Source organism: Pelodiscus sinensis, chromosome 14, assembly GCF_052426305.1.
Source record: "Pelodiscus sinensis isolate ZL-2025 chromosome 14, ASM5242630v1, whole genome shotgun sequence".
Classification (NCBI taxonomy): domain Eukaryota; kingdom Metazoa; phylum Chordata; order Testudines; family Trionychidae; genus Pelodiscus; species Pelodiscus sinensis.
In genome coordinates this window covers 22,301,558-22,315,242 of record NC_143065.1, presented here as the reverse complement: position 1 = coordinate 22,315,242, position 13,685 = coordinate 22,301,558, and the positions used below count along the sequence as shown (strand labels likewise).

The following is a 13,685-nucleotide window of genomic DNA, read 5'->3' as shown; positions in this document are numbered from 1 at the left end:
CACTTCTAGTAGCTGATGTGGAGGTGTGAAAACTGCTTTTGTAGTTGGCTAGCCATTCACAGTCTTTGTTTAATCCTAAAACGATGGTATCAAATTTGCAGATGAACTGTTGCTCAGTTACTAAAATAAGACTTGAGATTTACATTACACACTTCACTTCTCTACAGAAGAAAAAGGACTGTAAGCTGTGTAAACTCCTACCTGCCACACGGGGATACAATAGTGGTACCCTTAACTCGCCCAGCAATATCATCAATCTATCCAACTACACACTCAGCCCGGCAGAAGAGTCTGTCCTATCTTGGGGACTCTCTTTTTGCTCCACCACCTCCACAAACATGCTACAGTTCTGCGGTGATCTGGAAGTCTACTTTCGCCGTCTCCAACTCAAGGAATACTTTCAACACAACACTCAACAGCGCACTGACACACAGATACCCTCCCACCAACAGCACAAGAAGAACTCTGCATAGACTCCACCTGAGGGTCGAAATGACAGTCTGGACCTATACATAGAATGCTTCCACCAACGTGCACAGGCAGAAATTGTAGAAAAACAGCATCGCTTGCCCCATAACCTCAGCCGTGCAGAACGCAATGCCATCCACAGCCTCAGAAACAACTCTGACATTATAATCATTAACAGCTGATAAAAGAGGTGCTGTTGTCATCATGAACAGGTCTGACTACCAAAAGGAGGCTGCCAGACAACTCTCCAATACCATATTCTACAGGCCACTTTCCTCAGATCCCACTGAGAAATACACTAAGACACTGCACCATCTGCTCAAGAGACTCTCTACACAAGCACAAGAACAAATCTACACAAACACACCCTTAAAGCCCCGACCGGGATTATTCTTTCTACTACCGAAGATACACAAACCTGGAAATTCTGGACGCCCCATCATCTCAGGCATTGGCATTCTCACTGCAGGACTGTCTGGATATGTTGACTCTCTACTCAGACCCTTCGCCACCAGCACTCCCAGCTATCTCTGAGACACCACTGATTTCTTGAGAAAATTACAATGTATTGGTGATCTTCCAGAAAACATCATCCTAGCCACCATGGCTGTAGAGGCTCTCTACACCAACAGCCCACACATAGATGGAATACAAGCTGTCAGGAACAGTATCCCTGATGATGTCACTGCACAACTGGTGGCTGAGCTCTGTGACTTTATTCTTACACACAACTATTTCAGATTTGGTGACAATATATACCTCCAAACCAGTGGCACCGCTATGGTCAACCACATGGCCCCACAATATGCCAACATTTTTATGGCTGACCTGGAACAACGCTACCTCAGCTCTCGTCCACTAGCGCCCCTTCTCTACTTACTCTACATTGATGACATCTTCATCATCTGGACCCATGGGAAGGAGTCTCTGGAAGAATTCCACCACAATTTCAACAATTTCCACCCCACCATAAACCTCAGCCTGGACCTGTCTACACAAGAGATCCACTTCCTGGACACTACGGTGCAAATAAATTATGGTCACATAAATACCACCCTATATTGAAAACCTACGGACAGCTATGCCTACCTTCATGCCTCCAGCTTCCATCTGGTCTACAGCCAAGCACTAAGGTACTACTGCATTTGCTCCAACCTCTCAGACAGAGACAAACACCTACAAGATCTTCACCAAGCATTCTTGAAACTACAATACCCACCCGGGGAAGTGAGGAAACAGATTAACAGAGCCAGACGTGTACCCAGAAGCCTCCTACTACAAGACAAGCCCAACAAAGAAACCAACAGAACACCACCAGCCATCACCTACAGTCTTCGCTAAAACCTCTCCAATGCATTATCAGTGATCTACAACCCATCCTGGACAATAATCCCTCACTTTCACAGGCCTTGGGAGGCAGGCCAGTCCTCACCCACAGACAACCCACCAACCTGAAGCAAATTCTCACCAGCAACTATACACCGCACCACAGTAACTCTAACTCAGGAATTCCTGCAACAAACCTCGGTGCCAGCTCTGCCCACATATTTACACCAGCAACACCATCACAGGACCTAACCAGATCAGCCACACCATCACGGGTTCATTTACCTGCACATCTACCAATGTAATATACGCCATCATGTGCCAGCAATGCCCCTCTACTATATACATTGGCCAAACTGGACAGTCCGTACGTAAAAGAATAAACAGACACAAATCAGATATCAGGAATGGTAATATACAAAAACCTGTAGAAGAACACTTCAATCTCCCTGGACACACAGTAGCAGATTTAAAGGTAGCCAACCTGCAATGAAAAAACTTGAAGAACAAACTTCAAAGAGAAACTGCTGAGCTGCAGTTCATCTGCAAATTTGATACCATCAGTTTAGGATTAAACAAAGACTGTGAATGGCTAGCCAACTACAAAAGCAGTTTCTCCTCTCTTGGTTTTTACACCTCCACATCAGCTGCTAGAAGTGGGCCTCATCCTCCCTGACTGTATTGACCTTGTTATCTCCAGCCTTACAATTGATTGGTACTCTTTCCTTATTCCTGTATATTTATACCTGCCTCTGGAATTTCCACCATATGCATCTGATGAAGTGGATCTTTGCCTACGAAAGCTTATGCTCCAATAAATCTGTTAGTCTATAAGGTGCCACAGGACTCCTCATCGCTTTTGCAGATTCAGACTAACATGGCTACGCCTCTGATAGTTGTCTAAACTAGTTAGGCTCCTGTACTAAAAGCCACAGCTGCCTTTCCAGGAGTAATGTATGACCCATGTATGATTCACTTACAGAAAACCTCTTCAAGAACAGTTCTTAGCTCTGTTTTTGCTGTAGCGTGGCAAAAGGTAAAACAAACTCATTGCAATGTCATTCTCCCAACCCAGACTGTCCTGGGGATCTGTTTTATCCACCTATTTATCCTGTCTCATATGCCAGTTGCAAGCTCTTTGGGGACAGGGATTCCTTTTTTTGTTAATTGCCCACACAGAACCCGGCACAACGGGGCCTTGATCCAGGATCCTAGGTATGAAATATTAAATGACATCAAAACAACTACTGACCTCGCCGAACTGCCACAGAAAGGGCAGTGTGATGCTCAGGGAGGAAGGATTAGATTAACTAACCCATTTCTTCTGCAGCCCTGCTTTTACTTTCCTCGGATACAAACTGAGCAAATGAAATCATACCGTGCCCCATCTGTTTTACAAAAGGCTTACGGATTCTGGTTTAGGGCACTAAGGTCAGAGCTGTCCTCAATTCACGGGCATCCCATCTCAAAAAAAGAGCAGATCCGCTTGTAACTGGCAAGAGGCGGAAATGAATCCGGAAGCTCTGGAGCTTAACGTAGGCGCCTCTACAGCTTGAGCTATAGTCAGCTGGCTGTTGCTGTAAGTGGTCTACGTGACACTACATGAGACAGTAAACCATACCCACTGGGTGTGTAGGTTACACACTGGCATCCCATCTCAAAAAAAGACCCCGCTACACAAACCAGGTGTGGCTTTTGAAAATCAGTGTCCACAGCCAGACTCTAGTACTCCTTATACAACCCCTTTCATTCCATGATGTCAAAGTACTGTGCCCAAAAGGATAACTAGAGTTACCTTCATTATACAAAGACAGAGGTTAAATGACTTCCTCAAGATCATACAGCAAGTCAGTGGGAAAGTGAGAATAGAATATCTTTGTCTCCTATTCGACCATATAAATTATGGCAGCACAACATCTCAACCACCTCTGTGGCCTGAATAGTCTAAAAAGGTTTTAATATCTCAACACATTTGTCTTTGCGGAACCCTTCACAAGAAGAAGAATGTCTCGTTTTGAATAATATTGTATCTTATAATGCTAGTCAATGAGATCCAGCTACAGAGGATTTGATATTTTGACATTTTCACAGCAAAAGCTCCCCAGAGCCAAGAAATTATAACCCCAAAATGGACTTCCCAGACTCATTCTAATTAACATAGTTAACTGTACTAGCAGCTCCCCTAGACGGTGGTTTATCTGTGATTGTAAAAGTCAAGGACCAGGTCAGTGTTCCTGATGAAGCTGAGTGCAGTATTTGGGTTTAAGAATATTTGTAATATTCTCCCATGAACTTTTTGCTGAAAGAAACCAAAAACAGCTAAGACTTAAAAGATATTTTCACTTTGAGATAACTCACAGCCTGAGAACCTGCCATTTGGAATATTCATTACTTACCTTGTACAAAAAAAGATTAGCGCTCTGTATATTCCCACCATAAAATATTCGGAGGTTAGCAGAGTTTATATGCTACTGAAACTACTATTTTGGAGGGCAAGGGGCAGTTGTGTGTTTGGTGGTGGGGGGGGGGGCAGGTTAAACAGGTCATGACAGCAACTCTATTAATACAAAACATTCTCAGAGATATATTCCCTTGCTAGTTATTGTCTTCTTTCTGAGGAAATCGTCTCCTTTATTAACTGTTTCAAAATATTAGCTAGCTAAATTCTTTTTAGTAGCTGTATTAGCATCTAAAACCATCATCTTAATTTCAAGTTGTCTTTTTCTGTTTCCTTTTTGGGAAAATAAATGTAACAAGCGAGTTTAGTTAGGTAATCTATTAAGTTAGCACATATATATGTTTACTAGACAGATGTACTGGAAGGCTAAAACCATCGTAGTTTCAAGGTAAGACACCTGTGGACCACCAGTGATAGTACGAAGTGTTTTGCAAAACTGATCAAAACTATCAGTGTTTTATTAGAAACACTGTGTGGCTGTTTTCTGAATAGCAATGTTGTATTCACATCATGCTAACAAAAACAAGATAGGGAATCTTTGATCATGGTGTCAAGAGTTAGTAAAGTAAAGCCTTCATTGTATGTAAAATGCACAGTAAACCTATGGAACTCACTACCACGAGATATTAGAGACAGCAAGAGCTGTTAAGGATTAGGGAAAGAATGGGCAGATTAAAAATATAGAGAATGACATTAGCTAGAATAAAAATGTTTACTATCTCACTGTAACCCTGATGTTTCAGGACATAAACTAACCATTAATTGCTGGGGTTAGAAATAAACTCCCTTTGTAGGCAGGACATTGACAAACTGTACACTGGGAGGGTATTATACCTTCTTCTGAAGGACCTTGGGATTGGGCATCCATTTGGTGACAGGATAGCAGACTAAACAGACCATTATTTGGATCTGTTCATTCCTATGTTTCTATATTTCAAGCAGAAGTCAAACATTGGGTAAACTGTCCATTTGATTATTACATAACCCTCGCACCCCACTTATGTGTATAGTCCACCCGTTGTCTCTTGTCAGATACTTATATTTGAAGCTATTAGAGGCATGGACTGTCTTTGCCACTACAGCACCTTGCACAGTGGGGCCTTGCTCCTTGATCGGTACTGCCAGCACATGGATAATAGAGTAAAGAAGAGAATGAAATATCCTGGCTGTGTCTACACTGGGCCACTTATTCTGGAAAATCAGCCGCTTTTCCGGAATAAGCTGCGAGCCGTCTACACTGGCCCTTGAATTTCCGGAAAAGCAACGACGCTCTACTGTACAAAATCAGCCGCTATTCCGGAAAAACTATTCTGCTCCCGCTCGGGCATAAGTCCTTATTCCGGAACACTGTTCTGGAAAAGGGCCAGTGTAGACAGCCCAGTAGTCTTTTCCGGAAAAAAGCCCCGATCGCGAAAATGGCGATCGGGGCTCTTTACCGGAAAAGCGCGTCTACATTGGCCACAGACGCTTTTCCGGAAAAAGGGCTTTTCCGGAAAAGCAGCCTGCCAATGTAGACGCTCCTTTTCCGGAAAAACTGAAAACGGAATAATATTCCGTTTTAAGCATTTCTGGAAATTCATGCCAGTGTAGACACAGCCCCTCTGTTTAGTACTAATTCCAAACTACTTGCAGTGGCAGCTCGCAATTAGAACTGCCTTTTCACCCTAGCAAATGCTGCAGAAGCACAGTGAGAAAACACTACAATATATACATCCAAGGCACATCCTAGCCTTGGTTCACCAGAGGTCCTTTAATGCTGACATTGTTAATGGCTGTTAATATCCACTTCCCCAGTTATCTTCCTTTTGCTAGATAAAATATAAGCTAGACACAGCAGGCAAAGGAAGGTAAAGTGCTCCAGCAGCTGAAATGGCACAACATGAAACTGAGAGCATTACTCCCAATAACAACTATCTGCCCTGAATACTGAAAAAGCACCATTTTCCCACTGCAGCCCTAAAAACTAGAGTGTCAAATCCAGCATTAATGGTGAGGTCTAATGAGAACTACATCTGCTTCGATGCTAAAGACAGCATCAAGTATTTGTCACATTCACCTCGGGGCTAACCTACAGAACCACAAAAGAAAGCTTCCTTTAATAAACACCCTCTCAGAATATTTCCATTAGTTGTTACTAAATTCACCTTCTTCTGCATCTCCACATAGCAATTACAGCATTGATTTTCTGATGGAGTTTGCATTGGACTACTCCGACCTCACAGGGATGTCTGCTCAGAAAAATTCTGCACAGATCCACTAGGAAGATTTAAATTGTCTGTCACTGTATGCCTAAAATATCCACTGGCTTTGGTGGATGTATTGTAGGGAAAACAGGACAGCAGTGTAGGATTTGTTATGAGAATTCAAAAGGAAAAGTTTGCTTGCTTTCCCAAAAGTGACTAAAGGTTGAACCTCTCTAGTCTGGGACTGTCTGGTCCAGCAATATCCAGCATGATGTTAGTTAGCCGGCTGTCCAATTACTATGGGTGTGGCCAAGTTTCCCGCATACCCATAAAGTTTGTTTATAGCCACCAGTGCTGACTCTCAGTGTTCTGTGCTGCTATTTAGCTCTAATTTACTCCAAATGTCTTCTAAGAGCCCAGTAAGCAGTGGCAGTGATGGTAATGCTGCTAGACAATATTGACCTCCCGTGATCTGGCAAATTCTCTGGTTCGAGACCGGTCAGTTCCCAAGCCTGCTGGCCAAGAAAAGTTCAACCTGTTATCAAGACAAATGGGATGGTTTTGCAGCATCTCCTCACTACTTTCCTTATCCTGCTGTTAGTCTCAGCTGAGTTCTTTTAGAATTATTACAGCACATTGTCTTGGTTCAAGCGCCCATCTGCTTGAGTCTCCTATGCCACCACCAGCAATTCTATCAGTGCCGGTTCTCAAAACCTGGTTCATTCTCTTGAAAATGTGAAAATGACTAGAATTGGGCCCTTAAAATTTCATCTTCTGCTATCTCTTCCTCCCCCAGGAGTGTCCTATGATGATCCTGAGAATTTAAAAAATGAGTTATTTCAACTGGGACACGTAAAACACCCTCATTTTCACAAGCCTTGTGCTTAGGATTTTCTGAACAATATGCTTATTTCCATGTCTCTAGTTGGGCACCCAAAAATTGAAATATCTAAAATCAAGAGTTACTTTTGTAAAAATGTTGGCCCCTCAAAAAAAAAAAAAACCACTCAGTACTTAGCCAACATTTTCAATGGCTCAGGCACTTGATAAATACATAAAAGAGAAGTAGCAAAAGTTAATACCCAATAAAACATCTAATTCTGTTAATTAAAAACCATCCCCTTCCTAAATATATAAAAAAAACCCACCTCAAATATATTCAGAAAGCCAGTTTAAAAATCAAGCACAGAAAAATGCCAAGAACAAAAGGAAGCATTTAATTTAGACAGGCAGTAATAGATATTAATATATTCTTTCATAACATGTTGACGCCAACGCTTCCTTCCCACAAAAGTGCTTAGCTGAAAAGAATACTAAAAACTCTTATTCCTATATCAAACTCCAGTGGGGTAGCAAGATGCTCAAAACACTATAACTCTTTTTTTTTTTTTATGAAATATTCTCACTGTGTAGGGAGCAAGCTGCTTACAGCTAATCTTCTGGTGGAGAAGAGGATAAATAGAAGAATTTAAATAAATTTTAATAAATAGTGACAGGACACTGCTCCCACATAGACGAGTAACTTTTCCATACAGTTAAAAATACTTCTGCTATGAGGCATAATTTTAATCTATTTTTGATTGAAAAAAGAGTTATCCTATAAAACACTAGAAGACTTACCCGGCATTGCTCGGGTCCTTAAGGGCAGGGGGTGGGAAAGTGCAGGAGTCAGGATTGGGGGGGTGAGGAGGGGCTCAGGGAATGGGGTGGGGCATGCAGGAGTCAGGACAGAAGATTGGGGGTGGTGGTTCAGTGGAAGGGACTCAAGTCAGAGGGGTGGCCTCCAGTTTTCCCACCAGGACAGCCTGTCTGCCGGATTCTGCCCTGGGAAGAAGCTTGATAGCGGGGACCATGCGGCCTGCCTAGCAGCTGCTCCCCAGAATGGCCAGGGCAGTAGGGGGCATGCTGGGTGGCCAGCAACTGCTGCCCAGGATGCTGGGGGCCACAAAGCCCACCCATCAGTTTCTCAATAAGGCGGCCCATGGTCATGCAGCCTGGCCAGCTGCTGCTCCCCAGGGCCAGGGTGCTTGCTGCCCCCTTGTGGTCATTCAGGGATATAACTGTTCCCCTCTCCCCCCAGTTGCTGCCCCCCCATAGTCATTTGTGAGTATAACTCTTGCTGCTGACACACCACTAGTGTGACAGCCATTAGTTCGAATTAACTTTGATAGGCGCTACACAATCAAACCGCTAGTTCAAACTTTATTCGAACTAGATAAACCTCATTCTACGAGGACTAATGCCTAGTTCGAATTAAGTAGTTCGAATTAAGGGGTGTGTAGCCACTTAATTCGAACTAGTGGGAGGCTAGCCCTCCCCAGCTTTCCCTGGTGGCCACTCTGGCAACCAGGGAAACTCTACTGCCCCCCTCCCAGCCCCGGAGCCCTTAAAGGGGCACGGTCTGGCTACGGTTCCCATGCCAGGTGCAAGCCTGCCAGCACCCAGCCAGCAGACCCTGCACCTGGCACAGCACAAACCAGCTACCCGCTGCCACCCAGCCCTCCGCCTCTTCCTGGGACCAGGCTGGCGGCTCTTGGGAGCCTGTCCGGGACCGCAAGAGGCGGGCACCCGCCTGGTCTAGTGTGGACATCGTGGACCTCGTCCACGACCTCCGCACTAGGCACAGGAAAGTGGCCGTCTAGGGCAGGAGAGCTGCCAGCCTGGCCACCCAGGAGCAGGTTTGCATGAAAATCAGGGTGGTCCAGTGAGACCCCCGACCCTGAGCCCTGAGCTTAGAATGGCCGTATTGGGTCAGACCAAAGGTCCATCTAGCCCAGTAGCCTGTCTGCCGACAGTGGCCAACACTAGGGACCCTGGAGGGCAGGGGCAGATGACAGTTTTGCGGGGCCCCGGGCAGCGTAATTCCACGGGGTCCCCCCTTTGCCACGGCGCATGCGCAGTGATGCCGTGCACATGCGCAGCGGCGCCACGGCACATGCACGGGGTTTTTGAAGCACGGGGCCCGGGGCGGCCGTCTCGTTCGCCCTGCCCTATATCCGCCCCTGATGGAGGGGATGGACCGAAACAATGACCAAGCCATTTGTCTCGTGCCATCCATCTCCAGCCTGCCACAAACAGAGGCCAGGGACACCATTTCTACCCCCTGGCTAATACCACTCCATGGACCCAACCTCCATCACTTTATCTAACTTCTCTTTAAACTCTGTGGGTATGTCTACACTACCCCGCTAGTTCGAACTAAGAGGGTAATGTAGGCATACCGCACTTGCAAATGAAGCCCGGGATTTGAATTTCCCGGTCTTCATTTGCATAAGCCGGGCGCGCCATTTTTAAATCCCGGCTGGTTCGAACCCCGTGCCGCGCGGCTACACGCGACACGAACTAGGTAGTTCGAACTAGGCTTCCTAGTTCGAACTACCGTTACTCCTCATTCCACGAGGAGTAACGGTAGTTCTAACTAGGAAACCTAGTTCGAACTACCTAGTTCGTGCCGCGTGTAGCCGCGCGGCACGGGGTTCGAACCAGCCGGGATTTAAAAATGGCGGCGCCCGGCTTATGCAAATGAAGACCGGGAAATTCAAATCCCGGGCTTCATTTGCAACTGCGGTATGCCTACATTACCCTCCTAGTTCGAATCAGGAGGGTAGTGTAGACATACCCTGTTATAGTTCTAGCCTTCACAGCCTCCTGCAGCAAGGAGTTCCACAGGTTGATTATTTGCTTTGTGAAGAAGAACTTTCTGTTGTTAGTTTGAAGCCTGCTACCCATTCATTTCATTTGGTGTCCTCTAGTCCTTCTATTATGGGAACTAATGAAGAACTTTTCTGTATGCACCCTCTCCACACCACTCATGTTTTTAGAGACCTCTATCATATCCCCCCTCAGTCTCCTCTTTTCTAAGCTGAAAAGTCCCAGTCTCTTTAGCCTCTCTTCATATGGGACCTGTTCCAAACCCCTGATCATTTTAGTTGCCCTCCCCTCTCCCACCCTCTCTCTTCCCCTCTCCCACCTCCTTTTCCCAGTCTCCCCAGAGGTTAATCCCCCCCTCCCAGTTTTGTTAAATAAAGAGTTTCTATTTTTGAACACATGTCCTTTATTTTGTACATCTGGAAGGGGGGCTAAAGAGGGGTAAGTGGAAGGAGGTGAGGGAGGAATGGGGTAAGAGCCCTCGATGAGGAGGACAGGGGTGGCTCTCCTGCAGCCCCCCGATTGACACACACCCCCCCGGATGGCAGCCTGCGGCAAGTGCAGCCGGGCTGATGGCCAAGTGCTGTGATGTGCCGAGTGTGGGCACTCAGGGCACTCCAAGCCAGGACTGCTTTGCAAGCAGGGAACCCCTGAGAACTGTCTGTCCGGGTGGGGGTAGGGTCCCTTTAAGCACATCCCTTGGCTAGCCTGAGACAGCAGCTCCACGCTCTAAGTACAGGCAGTCCCCAAGTTACGAACGGGGCTTTCTCGCCCTGGAGCTCGCAGGCAGCGGGACCGCCCAGAGCGCAGCGGTCCCACCACCTCAACCTCTGGGGCGAGAAAAGCTGCTCCGGGTGCCCCTGGTCTGCTGGAGATGGTCCCCAGCAGACCAGGGACACCTGGAGTAGGGGATACGAAAACTGGAAATAAATAGGAGCAGGAAAGAGAAAGGAAAAAAGAAGGAAGATAGAGTGGCGGAGGGGAAACAAGGCATCATTAAGTAGCTGGAGAATGGATACTTAAACCTAAGCAGATAAAGATCAAAGTCAATAGATAGATTGCTAAGACAAGAAGGATACCGCTCAGAAAGCTGTTAGCACTTTCAGTGGTAGAGTCCCCACCAGCCCGTATCTCGCTTGAGTCCACACATCTGTGATTTAGACAATGCTTTTTGCAAGCTTTAAAGCATTACAACAGTGGTCCCCAACCTTTTGGGGCTGCCGGGAGCCCAGGGATGTGGCCTTTCATGCGCCCGAGGGTGGGGCCACACATGTGCCCAGGGGCAGGGCTGCGCACACGCCATATGCCTGGTGCCAGCGCCACCCATGAGCCGCACTCCCAGGGCCGGCGCCACTCCTATGCCACACGCCCAGAAGCTGGCAGCACCCATGCGCCGCACTCCCGGGGCCGGTGCCACTCCTGTGCCGCACGCCCAGGAGCCAGCAGCACCCATGCGCCGTGCGCCTGGGGCCAGCACCGCTCCTGTGCCACGTACCCAGGGGCGGGGAAGCCCGTACGCTATGCTCCCAGGGCCAGCACAGCCCATGCGCACCTGGGGGCGGGGCTGCCCATGTGCTGTATGCCCAGGGCTGGCGCTGCCCCTGTGTTGCGCGCCCGGGGGCAGGGCCGGCCCTGATCAGTCGGTGGGCGCACAGAAATGGCCCGGCGGGCACAGAGCTCCTTCAGGAAGGCTGCTGCCTGGGAATGGAAGAAGAATGGTCCTGTGTCTGGGATGTTAATCTACTGCTGGGGAAACACATCAGTGTCCTGATCTGCTATACATTTTCTCTATGACCCTGGGAAACATCATTTCGTCTGTCTATGCCTCCGTTTCCCATCTGCAAAGTGGGCACTTCTTTACTTCTTAAGGTTCTTAAGGATTTGAATTTCCCGGGCTTCATTTGCATCTCGCCGGACGCCGCCATTTTTAAATGTCCGCTAGTGCGGACTCCGTGCCGCGCGGCTACACGCGACACAGACTAGGTAGTTCAGAGTAGGCTTCCTATTCCAAACTACTGTTACTCCTCGTTTCACTCCTAGTTCGAACTAGGGTGGTAGTGTAGACATACCCTTAGATACTACGGGGAATGGGGCCATATATGTAACTGACAGATAACTCAGACCGGCCCCCAGGGCTGTACAAGTAATGCCAGGGGTTCAGTAGCCAGGATCCAGAGGGTGCATCAAGGTTTAAAGCCAGAACAGTCTCAGAGGGTGGCACTAAACCTTCCCCTCCTCCCACATCAAAAGTCCTTGAAGCCTAGCTCAGTTCAGCAGTTGAGCAGACATTTCACGACACAGGTAATAGCTGCAGACAGACACACACCCCATTAGTATTTACGACTGGCATTTAAAAGTTTTAGCAAAATTTTGTATAAAAAAGTAAAACTGTTTTAAAATATCTGCAGACGTGTACTGTTCTTTTCACTCTGCTTTCTCAGAGCCTTTCCTGCCCACAACACACGCTATTTGACACTTCAAGGGCTGGTTTTGAGTTACCCCCTGGGACACATATGGGAACCGCTTTACATCCCTTCCTCTCCCAAGAGGATTAACTCTTGAATCCCCATCCTCTCATATCTCAGAGGTTTCACTTGTTCTCCACCCTTACTCCACTAAGCAGATACTAGCATATGGAAATGTGTAGCCCCACAGTTAGAAAAGAGTGAGTGTGAGAAAATGGAGATTGTCATAGGGGCTGCCTGAAGCCTCATCTTGGTCAGGACATCTAACTACAGGTTGAAACTCTCCAAACTGGGACTCTCTGGTTTGGCAACATCCGTGGTCCTACCTAGACCAGAAAGTCTCTGCAGCAGGAGGGCTGGCAGGTAGGAGCCTGGCTGGTGGTAGTGGGGCTGGGAGCCCTCTCAGGCTGGCAGCTGGCATCTGGAAGCCCTGTCAGGCCAGCAGGAACAGGGTGGCAGCCCTGCTGGGGCCGGGAGCCAAACTCCATTGTTCAGGACTGGTCAGGTCCCAAGGGTGCCAGACTAGGGAGGGCCAAATTGTATATTCTTAAGGAAATGCTAAACTTCAAATTCGTGGAGAGCAGAGCCCTACAGCAGGTGTAACCCCTGCACCTGCTATAAAGGCAAGAATGAGAATAATGCCGGCTACACCAGAAACCGACACTGACCTGTGCACTTGCTGCTGTACATGTTCTCATTAACCTGGGATTTTGCTTTGCGCTTCCCCGGTGGCCCGGGTGGACCTTGTGGCCCTGGGGGCCCTGGTGGCCCTGGAGATCCTGGCTCCCCCTTGGCACCTAGGGAGAAAACAGAAGAGGCTGATAACTGCTGCAAGTGAATGGGCCTCCCCGCAGCAAGGGAGATTGTATGCATTGGATCTCATCCACTGAGAGAGGCCCGCAGGAACGAAAACGGCCATTTACTCGTTGAGGTGTCCTCTGTGTTTCTACCCATGGGAGGCATCCCCAGCAGGGCATTCCAAGACCTCAGAGGATTATGAGGAATCAGGGCCTGATCACTGGGGCCCTACAACCTGTTGCAAACTACCACAAAGCCCCTTCGCTGCCTGGATATGACCCCAGCACAGATACCTGCTGTAGTTGGTACGGGGTGGTTTACGTTCCATACCGCCAGGGT

General features: G+C 47.5%; 1 protein-coding gene and 1 pseudogene across 2 annotated transcripts in view; one reads left to right on the top strand and one right to left on the bottom strand.

The window, feature by feature from the left end:
• The window catches only part of GLDN (gliomedin), a 45,216-nt gene that overhangs the window by 14,138 nt on the left and 17,393 nt on the right, over window positions 1–13,685 (bottom strand). For both annotated transcript variants that reach the window (XM_075897233.2, XM_075897234.2), the window contains exon 6: window positions 13,217–13,345. In XM_075897233.2, coding sequence (XP_075753348.1) covers window positions 13,217–13,345 — 129 coding nt within the window. The remainder of the gene's footprint in view (window positions 1–13,216; window positions 13,346–13,685) is intronic.
• Window positions 673–1,809, top strand: LOC149523595 (uncharacterized; annotated as a pseudogene).